The 19,788-nt window shown below is 43.0% G+C and overlaps 1 protein-coding gene across 4 annotated transcripts in view; it reads left to right on the top strand.

The window, feature by feature from the left end:
* Positions 1–9,807: 9,807 nt before the first annotated feature.
* FAM177A1 (family with sequence similarity 177 member A1) overlaps positions 9,808–19,788 on the top strand; it is a 41,218-nt gene continuing 31,237 nt past the window's right edge. Inside the window, exons 1-3 of one of the 4 annotated variants that reach the window (XM_023227463.3) lie at positions 9,840–11,115; positions 11,214–11,334; positions 18,189–18,362. In XM_023227463.3, the coding sequence (XP_023083231.1) occupies positions 11,242–11,334; positions 18,189–18,362 (267 nt within the window). In that variant the 5' untranslated portion in view covers positions 9,840–11,115; positions 11,214–11,241. Of the gene's footprint in view, positions 11,335–18,188; positions 18,363–19,788 lie in introns of all 4 variants that reach the window. The other 3 variants (XM_023227465.3, XM_023227462.3, XM_023227464.3) reach the window with 3 other exon arrangements.

Below are 19,788 nucleotides of genomic sequence, written 5' to 3'. Positions count from 1 at the left end.
CACAAAACCATTTTTTTCTCCTAGGCCTCTGGGCCTGTGATGGGAGGGGCTGCTGCAAAGTTCTCTGACATGCTCTGGAGACATTTTCCCCACTGTCTTGGTAGTTAACATTTGCCCCCCTCCCCCCTTTTTTTTTGAGACAGTGTTTTGTTCTTCTTGCCCAGGCTGGATTGCAATGGCACAATCTTGGCTTACCACAGCCTCTGCCTCCTGGGTTCAAGTGATTCTCCTACCTGAGCCTCCTGAGTAGCTGGGATTCCAGGTACATGCCACCACATCTGGCTAATTTTGTATTTTTAGTAGAGACAGAGTTTCTCCACGTGGGTCAGGCTGGTCTCAAACTCCCAACCTCAGGTGATCTGCCCACTGCAGCCTCCCAAAGTGCTGGGATTACAGGCATGAGCCACCACACCTGGCAGCTCCTCATTACTTATGCAAATTTCTGCAGCCAGCTTGAATTTCTCCTCAGAAAATGGGTTTTTCTTTTCTATCACATAGGCTGCAAATTTTCTGAATTTTTATTCTCTGTTTCCCTTTTAAAATGGAATACTTTTAACAGCACCCAAGTCACCTCTTGAATGGTTTGCTGCTTAGAAATTTCTTCCGCCAGAGGCTGGGCACAGTGGCTTACGCCTGTAATCCCAGCACTTTGGGAGGCTGAGGCTAGCAGATCACGAGGTCAAGAGATCGAGACTATCCTGGCCAACATGGTGAAGCCCTGTCTCTACTAAAAATACAAAAATTAGCTGGGCATGGTGGCATGCACCTGTAGTCCCAGCTATTTGGGAGGCTGAGGCAGAAGAATCACTTGAACCCAGGAGGTGGAGGTTGCAGTGAGCCAAGATCGTGTCACTGCACTCCAGCTTGGGTAACACAGTAAGACTCCATCTCAAAAAAAAAAAATTTCTTCCACCAGATACCCTAAGTCATCTCCCTCAAGTTCAAAGTTCCACAAATCTCCAGGGCAGAGGCAAAATACTGCCAGCCTTTTTGCTAAAGATAGCAAGGGTCACCTTTACTCCAGTTCCCAACAAATGCCTCATCTCCATCTGAGACCACCTCAGCCTGGATTTCATTGTCTATGTCATTTATCAGCATTTTGGTCAAAGCCATTTAACAAATCTCTAGGAAGTTCCAAACTTTCCTACGTTTTCCTGTCTTATTCTGAGCCCTCCAGACTGTTCCAACCTCTGCCTGTTACCCAGTTCCAAAGTTGCTTAAACATTTTTGGGTATCTTTACAGCAGCACTCCACTCTACCAGTACCAGCTTACTGTATTAGTCTGTTTTCATGCTGCTGATAAAGACATACCCAAGACTGGGTAATTTATAATGCAAAAGGTTTAATTGACTCAGTTCCATGTGGTTGGGGAGGCCTCACAATTATGGTGGAAGGCGAAAGGTACATCTTACATGGCGGTAAACAGGAGATAATAAGAACCAAGCAAAAGGAGTTTCCCCTTATAAAACCAAGGTAATAAGTCTCATGAGACTTATTTGCTACCATGAGAACAGTATGGGGTAAACTGCCCCCATGATTCAATTACTTCCCACCAGGTCCCTTCCACAACACGTGGGAATTATGGGAGCTACAATTCAAGATGAGATTTGGGTGGGGACACAGCCAAACCAAATACCAAAATTAAATCCTTTAATAATTTGAACAAGGGGTCGGACACGGTGGCTTGCATCTGTAATCCCAGCACTTTGGGAGGCTGAGGCAGGTGGATCACGAGGTCAGATCGAGACCATCCTGGCTAACATGATAAAACCCTGTCTCTACTAAAAATACAAAAAATTAGCTGGGTGTGGTGGTGGGCGCCTGTAGTCCCAGCTACTCAGGAGGCTGAGGCAGGAGAATGGCGGGAACCTGGGAGGCGGAGCTTGCAGTGAGCCAAGATCGTGCCACTGCACTCGAGTCTGGGTGACAGAGCGAGACTCCATCTCAAAAGAAAATAAAAATAATAATTTGAACAAATTTCCATTTGTTTTTCACTATTGTTAAAATCAACTCCATTGTTTTTTTTGATATACTCCCAACTTAGACCACTAGCTAGCTGTAATACTGTACAACATTGAATTCTTCCTGAATTTTACTATAATGTTAAATATATGTAACCATAAAACTAGGTATAGCTTCCTTAAGCTTACAGTACTCATGTAATTATAAGACAACAACAAATTGAGAAATTAAATATCAACAAACTACAAAATGAAGGGGAAATGAATGACTTTTTATTTATTATTAATATATTTTTTTTTTGAGACAGGGTCTTTGCTCTGTCACCCAGGCTGGAGTGCAATGGTGCAGTCATGGCTCACTGCAATCTTGACCTGGGCTTAGGCAATCCTCCCACCTCAGTCTCCTGAGTAGTTGGGACTATAAGAGTGTGCCACAACACGCAGCTAATTTTTTATTTTATTTCATTTATTTTTTGAGATGGAGTTTTACTCTGTCACCCAGGCTGAAGTGCAGAGGCACAATGTCAGCTCATTGCAACCTCCATCTCCTGTGTTCAAGTAATTCTCCTGCCTCAGCCTCCCAAGTAGCTGGGACGACAGGCATGTGCCACCACACCCAGCTAATTTTTGTATTTTTAGTAGAGATGGGTGACTCACGCCTGTAATCCCAGCACTTTGGGAGGCTGAAGCAGGCAGATCACCTGAGGTCAGGAGTTCAAGACCAGCCTGGCCAACATGGTGAAACCCCGTCTCTACTAAAATTACAAAAATTAACTGGGTGTGGAGGCATGTGCCTGTAGTCGCAGCCACTTGGGAGGCTGAGGCAGTAGAATTGCTTGAACCTGGGAGGTGGAGGTTGCAGTGAGCTAAGACTGTGTCACTGCACTCCAGCCTGGGTGACAGAGTGAGACTCTGTCTCAAAAAAAAAAAAAAAAAAAAAAGATGGGTTTTCACCATGTTGGTCAGGCTGGTCTCAAATTCCTGACCTCAAGTAATCTACCTGCCTCGGCCTCCCAGCATGCTGGGATTACAGGTGTAACCCACTGTGCCCGGCCAATTTTTAATTTTTTTTGAGACAGAGTCTCGCTCTGTCACCTAGGCTGGAGTGCAGTGGCGTGATCTGGGCTCACTGCAAGCTCCACCTCCCAGGTTCACGCCATTCTCCTGCCTCAACCTCCCGAGTAGCTGGGACTACAGGCATGCGCCACCATACCCAGCTAATTTTTTTTTGGAATTTTAGTAGAGACGGGGTTTCACCGTGTTAGCCAGGATGGTCTCGATCTCCTGACCTCATGATCCGCCCGCCTTGGCCTCCCAAAGTGCTGGGATTACTGGCGTCAGCCACCACGCCCAGCCCCAAATTTTTTAATTTTTTGTGGAGACGTCTCACTGTGTTACCCAGGCTGGTCTTGAACTCTCAGGCTCAAGTTATCCTCCTGCCTTTGCCTCCCAGAAGTGCTGGCATTACAGGCATAAGCCACGCTGCCCTGACAGAAATTAACGATTTAAATGTGATAGATGTCAGTGTTCTGAAACTATCATATTTAATGGTATATAAGATACAAAGGTATATCTATGCCCGATGCATCACAATTTTCTGTAGAAATTTTTTGGAAAAAATCAAGTTCTTTTTATCATGCAATAACTGTGTTACATAAACCATTATTTTGTTCAAGTAAATACAATATGTTACAATGTGAGAGTAAGTTCTAAGTTCTAATATGCAGTAATAATGTACTAATGTTATTAGTAATGTGAAACACAGTATCACGTAACTAAAAAGAAATATGTTATATATGAATAATGATAAACAGGTGGCAACAAAACCAGGAAATTTGCTGGAAGTAAAGCCCCATAATATGCTTATTAATGTAACAGTAAAATTAATATATTAGTATTTTAGTGAATTTAGAAAATATAAACAGCAAACCATAATATAAAATAAATTTGAATGACTTTATTTTACAGGTAGCTCTGGTATGTATACACATACAAGCAAATATTTCAGTAAAAAGATGGAACAAAGTATTGAAAATTAAAATGTGAAGGAATTTCAACTTGATGCTTATGTAGAGTAAAATATTTTACTATTTGAATACAGAGAGCAGCCAGAGAATTTGAATGAGGTCTAATAAAAACAACCATGTCAGTGACAATCATGGTTAAATAACAATATAATTACTGATCTTCCTCAAGACTTAGGAATAGTTATTGATAAATGAATAGTTATTGGTAAAGCCAAGTAAATGATCATATCCAAAACCAGAAGGCCATCATCATAGCTAAAGTCTATATGATTTGATCTCCTTATCACTATCATTCTTTGGATTCACTAGATTAGTCATCATCCTCAAAATTCTGCCCCAAGTTCTAATTATCACGTTCCAAACATTTAGGGGTGACATGAAGCTTGAACCTAGTACATTCTTTGTTTTTGAGGCATGATTTGTAGGAATGATGAGTTTACACCTCACATGCTGAGGATTAATTTAAACTTTACCTTTAAGTCAGTTGGGTAGACTTTGGCTTATTTTTGTAGCTAATTTTGTAGTTAATGGATGCACTATGAAATCTTGCTATGATAGTTTCCTTCACACTTTGCCACTAGGGGTAGGTAGGTACTCAGTGTTCAGTAATTGCTCACCTAAGACCCTAAACCGTATTTCTCTTGTACTGGCCTTTATCTGTAATATGGGCATATTTAATACAATATAATTTTTGGAGTTTTTTTTTGAGACGGAGTTGTGCTCTGTCGCCCAGGCTGGAGTGCAGTGGCACGATCTCGGCTCACTGCAAGCTCCACCTCCCAGGTTCACACCATTCTCCTGCTCAGCCTCCTGAGTAGCTGGGACTACATGCACCCGCCACCACACCCGGCTAATTTTTTGTATTTTTGGTAAAGACGGGGTTTCACCATGTTAGCCAGGATGGTCTCAATCTCCTGACCATGATCCGCCCACTTCGACCTCCCAAAGTGCTGGGATTACAGACGTGAGCCACCGCGCCTAGCCAATTTTGGAGTCTTTTAAAGTAAAAATATGCCTTGTAAGTTGGTAACTATGGTATTATTTCCTTTTATTAATGTGGTGCTGACTGCCATACAGGTTCTTTTGAGTTTGACATGCATATGCTACTTTCTGCAGTCCTTTCATTACGTTTTTCTCTCTTCATTTGAAGAGCATGTTGTATCTTTTAGCTTCACTTGGCTTAAAAGGTTCTCCCATTAGCCTAACACAGTGCATTCTTGGTACCACTTGGATCATAAGTGGAAAAACAGCCAAGAAATTGCACAGTAATACTTGTTTGTAAGAGGGATGATTGAGTTGAATCTGACACTAAGAAACTCCCCTACCTGAGGTCTGAGATTCCGCTGACATTGCTGCATATAGGCTTTTCCTTTGCAGCCTGTGACTGTGGATTATTTTTCTTAAGCAAGATATGCTAAAGTTTTGTGAACCTTTTTCCAGAGAGAGGTCTCATATCTGCATCAAGTGAGAACATATAATGTCTGCATATTTCCATATTTCAGGAATCATGTTTGCTTGTGTTTTATGCTTTTATATAGAAAGGGAAACTTGTTCCTCAGTTACCCAAAAGAGGTAGGAATTGTTATTGGATATCATCATTGGCCCATGCTTTCTGACCCTGGGAAATCAATTAAGGGGTTCATAATCTCAATTCTGGGTCAGAACTGGTATAAGAAATAACTGCATGTTTCTTGACATTTCACTTGGTAGGAAATAAGAGTGTGAAACTCGGCCGGGCGTGGTGGCTCAAGCCTGTAATCCCGGCACTATGGGAGGCCGAGACGGGCGGATCACTAGGTCAGGGGATCGAGACCATCCTGACTAACACGGTGAAACCCCATCTCTACTAAAAAAATACAAAAAAACTAGCCGGGCGAGGTGGCGGGCGCCTATAGTCCCAGCTACTGGGGAGGCTGAGGCAGGAGAATGGCGTAAACCCGGGAGGCGGAGCTTGCAGTGAGCCAAGATCAGGCCACTGCACTTCAGTCTGGGCGACAGAGCAAGACTCCGTCTCAAAAAAAAAGAAAAAAAGTGTGAAACTCTTCAGTTGATGTGTATCCCTTGTTTTTTTGCAATTTCCTCTTACTGTGTTAAAAAAAAAAAGCACGATCTTGCTCTGAGAGGTGAGGCATTCTTAATTATATCTTTAAAGATCAATAATACAATCCTTTCAAGGATTATGTCTTTATTATAATAAAGGTAATTTATCTTTAACAGAATCAATAATATAATCCCTTAAAGGATTATATCTTTGCCAGGCACGGTGGCTCACACCTGTAATCCCAGCACTTTGGGTGGCCAAGGTGGCAGGATCACCATGTCAGGAGTTCAAGACCAGTCTGGCCAACATAGTGAAACCCCATCTCTACTAAAATACAAAAAACAGGCCGGGCGCGGTGGCTCAAGGCCTGTAATCCCAGAACTTTGGGAGGCTGAGGCGGGCAGATCACAAGGTCAGGAGATCGAGACCATCCTGGCTAACATAGTGAAACCCCGTCTCTACTAAAAATACAAAAAAATTAGCTGGGCATGGTGGCAGACACCTGTAGTACCAGCTACTAGGGAGGCTGAGGCAAGAGAATGGCATGAACTCAGGAGGCAGAGCTTGCAGTGAGCTGAGATCACGCCACTGCACTCCAGCCTGGGTGACAGACTCCATCTCAAAACAAAACAAAACAAAACAAAAAACAAAAAATAAGCCAGATGTGGTGGTGTGCTCCTGTAATCCCAGCTACTTGGGAGGCTGAGGCAGGAGAATCCCATGAACCTGGGAGGCGGGGGTTGTAGTGAGCCGAGATCGCGCCATTGCACTCCAGCTCGGGTGACAGTGCAAGACTCTGTCTAAAAAAGAAAAAAAAAAAGGATTATATCTTTATATTTGTTACAGATTCTTATTAGAAGACCCTTAGGGTTCTACAGATTTTAGATTAAGATGCATAGCTCTGCTGGGCGCAGTGGCTCAAGCCTGTAATCCCAGCACTTTGGGAGGCCGAGACGGGCGGATCACGAGGTCAGGAGATCGAGACCATCCTGGCTAACACGGTGAAACCCCGTCTCTACTAAAAAATACAAAAAACTAGCCGGGCGAGGTGGCGGGCGCCTGTAGTCCCAGCTACTCGGAGGCTGAGGCAGGAGAATGGCATAAACCCGGGAGGTGGAGCTTGCAGTGAGCTGAGAACCAGCCATTGCACTCCAGCCTGGGCGACAGAGCGAGACTCCGTCTCAAAAAAAAAAAAAAAAAAAGATGCATAGCTCTCCAACATTAAAATTACTGAGTCTAGGCAGAGTGTGCAAAGAAAGCTAGTATTTTATGCCTAATACCATACAGAAAATTCTAGGCCGGGCACGGTGGCTCACAGGCTGAGGCGGGTGGATCACTTGAGGTCAGGAGTTTGAGACCAGCCTGGCCAGCATGGTGAAACCCCGTTTCTAGTAAAAATACAAAAATTAGCAAGGTGTGGTGATGTGTGCCTGTAGTCCCAGCTTGGGACCTGAGGTGGGAGGATCACTTGAGCCTAGGAGATTGAGGCTGCAGTGAACCAAGAGCATGCCACTGCACTCCAGCCTGGGTGATAGTGAGACTGTCTCAAAAAATATTTTGGTAGATATCATTGGTATATTCTCACCACACACACACACAAACACAAAACCTGACCAAATTTTAATTAACAAAACAAAAAGCTTACATAACATCAAATCTAAAAATTCACATGGTATTTTAATCTGCTTCTTACATATAGAGATTTAAAGCTTACTAACAGACTTTTTTTTTTTTGAGACAGAGTCTTGCTCTGTCGTCCAGGCTGGAGTGCAGTGGCCAGATCTCAGCTCACTGCAAGCTCCGTCTCCCAGGTTTACACCATTCTCCTGCCTCAGCCTCCTGAGTAGCTGGGACTACAGGCGCCTGCCACCTCGCCAGGCTAGTGTTTTGTATTTTTTAGTAGAGACGGGGTTTCACTGTGTTAGCCAGGATGGTCTCGATCTCCTGACCTCGTGATCCGCCCGTCTCGGCCTCCCAAAGTGCTGGGATTACAGGCTTGAGCCACCACGCCCGGTCACTAACAGACTTTTAAAAAGAAACACACTTTACTCACTTCCATCCAAATCTTTCCAAATAACACTCACCTTTGGTGTAGAAATTTCTTGCCTTTCTAACACTTACTGGCCTTGTATTTTTTGACGTTTTCATTCTTAATGGGGCAGAATGGCTAAATGTGTAGGTGGTAGAATCAGACTGCCTGGGTTTCAATCCTGGCTCTGCTGCTTACCAGCTGTGTCACTGGAGCAAGTTGCTTAACCTCTCTGAGACTTTGTTTCCTCATCTGTAACATGTTGGTAGTTACAGTAATATCTCAGAATTGTTGTGAGGAATAAGAGTTAATACAAGTTAATACAAAGTACCTGGCATATTGTGCTCCATAAGTGAAATCACTACCATGATTTTAATAACTTCTTCAGCCTGGGCAACATGGCGAAACCTCATCTCTACAAAAAATACAAAAATTAGCCAGGTGTGATGGTGCACGTCAGGTACTCAGGAGGCTGAGGTGGGAGGATCATCTGAGTCTGCAGTGAGCCGTGATTGTGCCACTGCACTCCAGCCTGGGTGATACAGTAAGGTCCTGTCTAAAAAAAAAAAAAAAAAAAAACTTTATGCTTAGACTCAACCTAAAATGCATTTTTATCACCTTTTTTTCTTGTGCATTATTTTTGATGAAAATATATTGTCCTGTTTGACGGATAACTTAAAAAATATTCTCTATCAATATATATATATATGTAGCTATGTTAAAACCCTAAGAATGTCTTGATTATTTGATGAACATTCCTGGTTATCAAATTTTATTCAGATTTATTTTCCCAGCCTTAAGCAGAAATGGTTCAGTCCAAATTTACTTTTTTGGCTCTATATGTATCATTAAATGATAAATTTAGACCACATTATGTTTTCAAGTAGATAAATTATAATATTTGAATTTATTTTTGTCATAGTGCTACGATACAATTTATGTTACAAAGTGAAAGAAGGAAAAACTTGGCACACTGCCTTAGTGCCTTTTAGTTGAGCTATAACAGTTTGGAAATAATGACAAAAAAATAAATGCCCAAAATAAAACCATTAGAATTTCTACGCTTTTATGTTGCTTTGAGTTGTTGATTTGTAATAAACTGCTCTTCAATTGCATATTTGTGTTAAAAATAACTTTTTAGGAAATACTTCCAGTTCAAGTTAGAATATAAGTTGTACTTTGAATTTTCAGTAAACGAAGAAATACATTTGTAAACTGCAAAAATATATTCTGCTTCGGCAATGAAAATTGTAATTTGAGGCCAGGCATGGTGGCTCACACCTGTAATCCCAGCACTTTGGGAGGCTGAGGTGGGTGGATCATGTGAAGTCAGAAGTTCGAGACTAGCCTGGCCAACATGGTGAAACCCCGGGTCTACTAACAATACAAAAATTAGCCGGGCGTGGTAGTGCACACCTGTAATCCCAGTTACTCGGGAGGCTGAGGCAGGAGAATTGCTTGAACCCAGGAAACGGATGTTGCAGTGCGCCAAGATTGCGCCATTGCACTCCAGTGTGGACAAGACTCCGTTTCACAAAAAAAAAAAAAAAAAAGGAAAGAAAAAGAAAATTGTAATTTGATATTTAAGTGCCATTTTGGAAAATAAAATCATGCATTTATAAATATTCCCCAAATTTTTAGTAGTAAAGATTGTTGATTGCCCTGCTTGCCAGTAAGAAGGAAGAGATTTTGAATACATATAATGCAGAACTGTGTTGTTTATGAATGCCAATTCATGAAGTCTTAACAATTGGTTCTTTTTGTTTTCAGTTTATGGCCGAATTTGGTTTTGCTGTTTTGGATTGTCTCAACTCCCTGCTGATAACACCATACAGTCAGATCATGTACTAACTTGTTTACTTCAGCAGCAGCCTAACTTGATTTTGTTACCAGGATACAGAGCATTATGGATTTCCAACTAGTTTTTAAAGTGTAGATGGTTTTCAAATGATTATTTGTTTTTCAAATTTTTGTTTTTGTTTTTAGGTTCTAGTTATACAAAGGATAGGAAGTGTACAAGAACATTAGGCAGAGGATAAGGAGAAGAACTTTGACACAGAAGAGAGAGCAATATTTAATATTTGGGCCTGCTGTTGCTATGATGAAAAACATGTACGAGGTCATATAACTTTAGGGAGCATTTCTGAATTAAGACTGGTATGAAAATGGAATTTAAAGTATCAAATGAAGGCTCCCATAGCCAAAATAATATATGTTTTGGTTTTGACCCCCACGTATTTGGGAAAACGGTCATGCTAAAACAACAATAAACCATGTACCTGCAGAACCTCAGACTTGTTTGATGTTGAAGTCATGTAGTAACTGCATGATTTTTTACTTTGGTTGAACATTGAGAAAGACGGAAAAAATCTTGGATGCTCCCCCTCTAACATACGCACACGACTTTAAGACACAGAAAATACTCCTTTCATTTGTCAAGATGGAAGCTTACTACTGCCCTTTGCTCTCCTTCAGGTCTTTTCACTTAACATTTTCTACAGTTATACTTAAGTATTTCAGACAAGAATAAGCAAAAATCACGCCTGGGGCTCTTCTTTCGAGGGTATTTTGGCTGTACTGTCACCCACGTTAGGAATGGAAAGTGCAGCACAAGCCGTACATTTTACATTTTCGGCAACCACATCCCATCACTAGCCTTTGAAGTACGACACAGCTGTCCTCATTTTACAAATGCAGACACCGACGTCCTGCGGGGGTGACTGCCCCGCACGCAGCTGGTGAGGGGCTGCGCCGAGGTCCAGATGCCAGGCTTCAGGTACACGTACCAGGAATGACGTCACAGGCGGTGCCAGGCGGGGATCCACGGGCTCGGGATGCGTGCTTGGCCGGAAGCGACGCCTCGCAAGCCCCGCCCCGCCCCGCGCGAGCCGGTAGTTGCGCCTCCCAGACTGCAGTCGGCCAGGTTTCGGGGTGCGAGGCCAGGCAGGCTAGGCGAGGCGCGGGCCGGCCCCGCCCCTAAGGCCGGCCCCACCCCTCAAGGCCCGCAAGTACCTTTCCCAGAGACTTGGCTGGGCGCGGCGCGAGGCCGGCGCTGCGGTGAGTCCCAGTTCCCGACAGCCGGGCTCGGCCAGCGACTGGGCGGGGAGGCAGAGGATGGAAGTGGGCTTATCGGCCATTACCCTCTTTCTCGCCAGCGCCAGCAGCCCTGTTTTGGCAACGACGATGGACCAGGAGCCAGTGGGCCGTGTGGAACGAGAGGCCGTCGCAGCTTCAGGAGTTGCGGCCGCCGCGGCTTTCGGGGAATCTGCGGGGCAGGTAGGTGGGGCCGCCGACGCTGGCGTCTGGGGAGCCGAGCTGCCTCCTTGCCTTTTCCGCGGGCCGCTCTTTTGGCCTGCCCGGCCGTCCTCCGAGCAGGCCGCCCCCGTTTTGGAGTTCCTCCTCCCTGCACCCCTGTTGCTGCTCAGTGAGACCAGCTTGTGGGAAGGAGCGGCCTCCCACTCACTCACCAACCACTTGGCTGGCAGCACAGCAGACTCAGGGCGTCCTTAGGTTCCGGGGTTGATAGTCGAGCTTCTGGTCTACCAGAGGAAGAAGGAAGGCGTGTCCCCCAAAGGCTGTCCTTGTAGTAGCTGGAAGCCAGGTGAGGGCGGCTTCAACCACTTCTCAGTCTCTTCTAGTGCGAGCGCCTGCCTTGGCATCTGCCCTTTGCTTGGCATATGCCAAACGTTTACCGGCCTTAATTCACTGAATCCTTACAGTAACCGCTCGAGGTAGGTGTTATCCGCATTTCACCCCCGAGGCAACTAAGTCTTCGTGCTGCGCCGTCCAACAGAAATAGAATGCAAGCTGCGTTGAAAATTGTGATTTCAAATTTTCCAGTAGCCACGTTTTAAAAAAAGTGAAACCGATGATATTAATTTTAATAGCATATCTTAATCTAAGTTATCAAAAATTTCAACCTTTAATTACTATGAAAGTTATTTATTTATTTATTTATTTATTTATTTATTTATTTATTGAGACGGAGTCTCACTCTCTCCCGGGCTGGAGTGCAGTGGCGCGATCTCGGCTCACTGCAAGCTCAGCCTCCGGGGTTTACGCCATTCTCCTGCCTCAGTCTCCGGAGTAGCTGGGACTACAGGCACCCGCCACCACGCCTGGCTAACTTTTTTATGTTTTTAGTAGAGACGGGGTTTCATCGTGTTAGCCAGGATGGTCTAGATCTTCTGACCTCGTGATCCGCCCGCCTCGGACTCCCAAAGTGCTGGATTACAGGCGTGAGCCACCGCGCCTGGCCCCTATGAAAGTTACTAATGAAGTATTTGCATTCTCTTTTGGAGGGTTTTCTAAGTCTTTTAAATCCTGGGTGCATTTTACACGTACAGCGTATCGCAGTTCTGGCTGACCACATTTCAAGTGCGCATTAGCCACGTGTGGCTAGCGCTGGTTTAGAGAGTTAAGTCTTCAACTTTTCAGTATTAGACAAAAAGACACTTTGGGAGGCTGAGGCAAGTGGATCACCTGAGGTCAGGAGTTCGAGACCAGTCTGGCCAACATGGTGAAACCCCGTCTCTACTAAAAATACAAAAATTAGCCTGGCGTGGTGGTGCTTGCCTGTAGTCCCAGCTACTCGGGAGGCTGAGGCAGGAGAATCGCTTGAACCGGGGAGGTGGAGGTTGCAGTGAGGCAAGATCCCGCACTCCAGCCTGGAGACAGAGCTAAGACTCCGTCTCAAACAAACAAACAAACAAACAAAAGTTGCTTGAGTTGCTCATGTGTGTAACTCTTCCCATCCTCCATGAGTATGAAGCTTTTTCAGTAGCTTCGTTTTTGAGACTAAGTACCTGAATGTTAGTAAGAGATTTCCCCCAAACTGTGAGTATATCTCTGTGTGTCTCTTATAGTGTAAGATGTCATTTGCATTAACAAAAGCTTATCCAGCCTGGGCAACAGAGCAAGAACCCATCTCCTAAATAAAAAACTAAAAAAAAAAAAACCCCAAAACAAAAAACACAACTTTCCCACATACCAGACTCTACATGGAATTTGTTTTTTCCCTCCTACTTAAGAAGGGATTCAGGGGAAAATATGAATTGATAGGGAAGCCACGTCATTTTCAGTTGAGTTGAGACCTGTTGTTGGCGAGTACACTTACACCTAACCTTTGAGTTCACGGTGCTTCGTATGTTTTTCAATTTGATTTTTCCTGTTGTTACTAGAATTGTTTTTTTTTAAATCACTACCTCCGCCCTGGATCTAATAGCAAAGTAAACACACGTGTACTTACATACCAGCTGAGTGTTGTTTGAAGTGAGAGGCTCTTGGATTTGGGTTAGTGATATTATGTTGTTTTCACATTCTTGGTTAACAAATAACTACTTAAACAGTAAAGAAGGCTGTAGAACAAAAGATAAAAAGGCACAGCAATACCCCGCCACCACCCTTTCTTCATGTTGTCATTCCCCAAAGGTAACTATTAAGTTTTGGTGTAGTCTCTCTGGAATTTTATCATTCAATATTATATATTTCTTATATATATTATTAAATATTAAATATCCTTATTTCTCATTAAACACCAATGAGTTCCGTTTTCTCATTTGCCCTTTGTGCTTTTGGATTCACATTCCTGAATCAGAAACATATTTGGGAACTCCAGTTCTATGCCCAGGGGGTTGAGCACAGTAAGAGAGAAGAAGCCAGTGAAGTGGACATCTCAGGGGAGGGAGAGGCCGCTATCTTCCCAAGTTTGGCAGAACTGAGAAATCCCTAGTGCAATGTAGGGAAAGGGAGTAAGAGATGGGAGACAGGATCTAGAATTAGGCCTCCAAACAGGCCATCCAGTACCTGTTGTGACATTCTTTTTTTGTTTTTGTTTTTTTGTTTTTTTTTTTGAGGCGGAGTCTCGTTCTGTCGCCCGGGCTGGAGTGCAGTGGCCAGAGCTCAGCTCACTGCAAGCTCCGCCTCCCGGATTTACGCCATTCTCCTGCCTCAGCCCCCAGAGTAGCTGGGACTACAGGCGCCCGCCACCTCGCCCAGCTAGTTTTTGTATTTTTAGTAGAGACGAGGTTTCACCGTGTTAGCCAAGATGGTCTCGATCTCCTGACCTCGTGATCCGCCCGTCTCCGTCTCGGCCTCCCAAAGTGCTGGGATTACAGACATGAGCCACCGCGCCTGGCCTTCTGTTGTGACATTCTGTCCAGCAGCTTCTCTGAATAGACTTTTAACCAGAATCTCAGCCTCAGTGTTTTTAAAAGAGTTAAAATTTCAGTACCACTCAGTGATTGATTTATTTGGCACCTCTGTTACCAAGCACAGTAATGTGCCAGGAACTCTAGGCTGAAAGATATAGCAGTACCTACCCCCCATGTTGCTAATAGCCTAGTTGGGGAAGATGACAAAGAATACATTCCAAGTCTAGTATGTGTTTTAAAGAAGTCTGGGTGCCGTGGGAGTATATAAAAAAAATTGCCATTAAAACCAGATCCTGGGCTGGGTGGGATGGCTCACGCCTATAATTCCAGCACTTTGGAAGGCTGAGGTGAGTGGATCACTTGAGGTCAGGAGTTGGAGACTAGCCTGGCTAACATGATGAAATCCCCATCTCTACTAAAAATACAAAAATTAGCTGGGCATTGTGGCTCACACCTGTAGACCCAGCTACTTGGGAGGCTGAGGCAGGAGAATCGCTGAAACCCAGGAGGTAGAGGTTACACTGAGCCAAGATCGCGCCACGGCACTCCAGCCTGGATGACAGAGCAAGACCCCTTTTCAAAAAAGAAGAAAACAGATCCTGAGAATAAAGATAAGCACATTTATAGTTTGGTTAACTATAAAATGGAGTAAAATGTTAATTGTCATGGTACTTCATAATTTCCTGGTGTTGTGAAACTATCTTTCAGATCTTTGGAGTTCGTTATGGAATTTGCATAATTGGCAGTGAAAATTTTCTTACTTGCAGATTTATAAAATGAAGCATTTGGAAAATTCACAGTGTAACTTTTTTTGTTTTTTGAGACAGAATTTCACTCTGTTGCCCAGGCTGAAGTGTATGGCGCGATCTTGGTTCACTGCAACCTCTGCCTCCCAGGTTCAAGTGATTCTCCTGCCTCAGCCTCCTGTGTAGCTGGGATTGTAGGCACACTTCACCACACCCAGCTAATTTTTGTATTTTTTTAGTAGACATGGGGTTTCACCATGTTAGCCAGGATGGTCTCACTCCTGACCTCAAGTTGTCTGCCCGCCTCAGACTCCCAAAGTGCTGGGATTACAGGCATGAGCCACAGTGCCCAGCCACAGTGTAACTGTTATTTGTAATTATTGGATTTCTGGTTCAAGTTGATGTTTGAAAAATAAAAAAAAAAAGAAAAATATTTTAAAAATATAATTATTGGGAATTTTGTACCAAATGATTTTCTGGTTCGTTTTACCTGTTAGTGCTTCCTTCATTGCTCTCCACCCCTACCTCCCACATAGAGGTTGGAATCATTATCCCTAATCTAAAATACTCTAAAATCTGAAGCTTTTTGAGCACTGACATCCCTTCCTTTGCCTGTGTCATAGAAGGAAAAAATTAAGCCAATGAGAGATTGCTAGAGGGAACAGTGAGAAGCCTCTTCTGTCCTGGGGGTGGGATAGGGTGGGGCATGGTGGTATATTGTGGAGGATCTGAGCTCTCTATTCGCTGACTGGAGCTGTTGCATTGACATTAGATCCATCCAGTTAGTAGGATGACTGGAGATGTAACTTAGCTCATCTATCTTTCCTTTGCATAGGAAATTAAGGGATCCAAAAAGCAGAGTCATGGTCCAAAAGGAAACGTTGATGTCAGGACAACCATAGTCAAATTTTATCTCAAGGGGAAACATGAGACTGGGTAGGGATGGTTATCAGTGCATGGGAACTGGTGGGGGTTGGGGGTGGGTAAAAGAAAGGTGTCCTGGGTGAACTACTTGTTTATTTTTTTCATAGACACAATAAATGGCCTGATCTTCCCTTGTTAAGGGCTGGGATTTGTTTGAACCCTCAGGACAGGCTAGAGAGAATTGTGACTTTTTTTCGTTTAATACATAGATAGCCTATGTTACCAAATTTTATTTTTTCAGATAGTTTATTTATTATTTTTATTTTTTGAGATGGAATCTTGCTCTGTCACCCAGACTGGAGTGCAGTGGCACAATCTCAGCTCACTACGACCTCCACCTCCTGGGTTCAAGTGATTCTCCTTCCTCAGCTTCCCGAGTAGCTGGGACTACAGGTGCGTGCCACCATGCCCAGCTAATTTTTGTTTTTTTAGTGGAGACGGTTTCATCATGTTGGCTGGGCTGGTCTCCAACTCCTGACATCAGGTTACCCACCTGCCTTAGCCCCCCAAATTGCTGCCATTATAGGCCTGAGCCGCAGCACCCAGCCTTATTTTTATTTTTTTGAGATAGTCTGACTCTGTTTTCCAGGCTGGAGTACAGTGGTGTGACCTCAGCTCACTGTAGCCACCACCTCCTGGGTTCAAGTGATTCTCATGCCTCAGCCTCCCAAGTAGCTGGAATTACAGATGTGTACCACCATGCCTAGCTGATTTTTGTATTTTTAGTAAAGGTGGGGTTTTGCCATGTTGGCCAGCCTGGTCTGGAACTCCTGACCTCGTGTGATGCTCCTGCCTCAGCCTCCCAAAGTGCTGAGATTACAGGTGTGAGCTACCACGCCTGGCCTGTTACCAAATTTTCATGATCTGCAGTTCAGATCCTGGCTAATAACTAAACTTAGATTTGGGAGGTAAAAGGCAGAGAAGAATCATATCTGTTTTCTAAGTAGGACCTTAGAAGTCCTTCTTAGAAAGGGCTTTCTTAAGAGAAAACAATGTATAAAAATTGTTTTTTCTTTCTTAAGAGAAAACAATGTATAAAAATTTCTCTTAAGTCCTTTCTTAAGAGAAAACAATGTATAAAAATAAAGTAGCTTATACTTGCATAACTGGGCAGTACGAGTTCACTATTTTTATCAGTATAATCCTTTCTTTGCAACAGCAATTCAAAGAGCCTTTCCAGTGGTTGAACAGCAGTCATGGGTTTAAATTATGTTTGCTTATAACCATAAGAATCTTTATAGAGAACAAAATGTTTGTACTCTGGACTATCCTAGAGAATTCTATGAACATAGACTTTAATCATGACACTAGTCCTGTATATGCAAAAAGAATAAAAGCCCTCCTTTGACTACTCCCTTGCCTGCACCTTCTGCCCCATCTTAGTTTCTATGGTAACCACTGTTGCCAGATTTTTCTTCACAATTGTGTGTAGTGTACCTTTTTGAAATCTGGAAGTTTAAACTTCAGGCAGTTTTCTTAGGAGTTTAAACTTGAGGCAAGAGGACAATGAAAAGAAGCTCTTCACCATCTCCCACTATATATATACACACACACATACATATACATATATATACACATATATATACATATATACATATATATACATATACACACACACATATATGTATAGTATAAATATATAGGAGTAAAATTTGTATTAGAATTCCAGCTCAGGCACAGTTACTCATGCCTGTAATCCTAAAACTTCGGGAGGCTGAGGTGGGAGGATTGCTTAAGGCCAGTAGTTGGAGACCAACCTGGGCAACATAGCCAGACACTGTCTCTACAGAAAAAAAAAGTAGCCAAGTGTGGTGGTACACTCCTATAGTCCCAGGTACTCAGGAGGTGAATGTGGAAGGATCACCTGAGGCCAGGAATTTGAGATTGCAGTGAGCCATGATTGCACCACTGCACTCCAGCCTAGGCAACAGCCAGACCCTGTCTGGGGGGGAAAAAAAATTCCATAGACTACTATAGTTTTAAGAACTTGTGAAATCTTTTTACTATCAGAAATCTCTTTTGTTACATATGTATTACTGGCCAAGACATCTGGAAGTTCAGAGATAAAACACTGATAATCTGCTTTCCAGATTTGGTTTACAAATGGGTTTTATTTGGTCTGCCATAGTCTTGCCACTGTACTCCACCCTGGGCAACAGAGTGAGACCCTGTCTTAAAACAAACCAAAACTGCTTAAAGATTTGTTTGTTTCTTTACTACAATAAACTTACCAAAAGTTTTGCACGTGTAATGAAATAAAATTAATCTCACTTGAAACTCTCATTTTCTTAAAATATTGTCGATATAGATGAGTAACGAAAGAGGCTTTGAAAATGTAGAACTGGGAGTCCTAGGAAAAAAGAAAAAAGTCCCAAGGAGAGTCATCCACTTTGTTAGTGGCGAAACAATGGAAGAATACAGCACAGATGAAGATGAAGTTGATGGCCTGGAGAAGAAAGATGTTTTGCCTTCTGTTGATCCGGTAGGTTTGATATTGATGATTCTTTCCTCAGTGGGCTTTGTTTGATTTATTTTTTTTCCCTAAACATTGAGTGGAAGGGACCTTTTGAGGTTTAAATCAACTATATTCTTATAAAATTATGTATGGTGATTTTGATAGAAAATAATATTTTTACATGATATGGATGGAAATATTTCCAGCATTTCAGTAGCCTGAAACAGCTTGTTTTTCAGTGTCAGAGTACTTTGTTAATATGGGTAGATTTAAGATTGATCAGCTGGGCATGGTGGCTGACACCTGTAATCCCAGCACTTTGGGAGGCCGAGGCTGGTGGATCACCTGAGGTCAGGAGTTTGAGAATAGCCTGGCTACCATGGCAAAATACCATCTCTACTAAAAATACAAAAAAGTAGCTGGATACATTGGTGGACACCTGTAATCCCAGCTACCTGGGAGGCTGAGGCAGGAGAATTGCTTGAATCTGGGAGGTGGAGGTTGCAGTGAACCAATATCGCATCATTGCACTCCAGCCTGGGGGACAGAGCGAGACTCTGTCTCAAAAAAATATTTATCTTACTAAATTGAGTGCTTGAATCCCAATTCCTTTGATTTAAGGACTGTACTACCATGATAGTTTCCACCCAAAACTTAGAGAGTTGTCAGCTTTTTAAAATACTGCCTTAACAGGAGAATGGCATGAACCTGGGAGGCGGAGCTTGCAGTGAGCCGAGGTCACGCCACTGCACTCCAGCCTGGGCAACAGAGTGAGACTCCGTCTCAAAAACAAAACAAAACAAAACAAAATTTTGCCTCAAGTTTTGATTGGAAGATAGGAATATACATTTCTGAACTTTGTGTGCCAATCAACTGACTTGGAGAATTTCTAAATTATATAAGATGTGACTATAAAATTATGAGACTAGCTATATATTTATAAAGAAATTTTTATTTATTTATAAAGAAATGCCCTTCGAGTAATTATTTTGAGAGTCCAGGTAATCACATATTTACTGACTTTCTAACAGGTACTATTTTAGGTGCCGGTGATACAGCAGTGGGTGATATAAATTTCTGCTCTCATATACTAGTGAGAAGACAGGCAGTAAATAAATATGTACGATAATTACCAGGCTAAGAAAAGTGCTATAAAGAAAATTGAGCATAGTGACAGCTTGGAGAATTATTTATATTTGACTTTAAAAATGTTACTCATTTTCATCAGATTTGGCTTTAAATATTTGGCTATTAGAAAATCATGCCAGGTGCGATGGCTCACGCCTATAATCCCAGCACTTTGGGAGACTGAGTCGGGCAGATCACCTGAGGTCGGGAGTTCAAGACCAGCCTGACCAACATGGAGAAACCCCATCTCTATTAAAAATACAAAAAAATTAGCCGGGCCTGGTGGCACATGCCTGTAATCCCAGCTACTCAGGAGGCTGAGGCA

This window comes from Piliocolobus tephrosceles, chromosome 6 (genome assembly GCF_002776525.5).
Source record: "Piliocolobus tephrosceles isolate RC106 chromosome 6, ASM277652v3, whole genome shotgun sequence".
In the NCBI taxonomy this organism is placed as follows: Eukaryota; Metazoa; Chordata; class Mammalia; order Primates; family Cercopithecidae; genus Piliocolobus; species Piliocolobus tephrosceles.
This window is presented reverse-complemented; position numbering and strand designations above follow the sequence as displayed.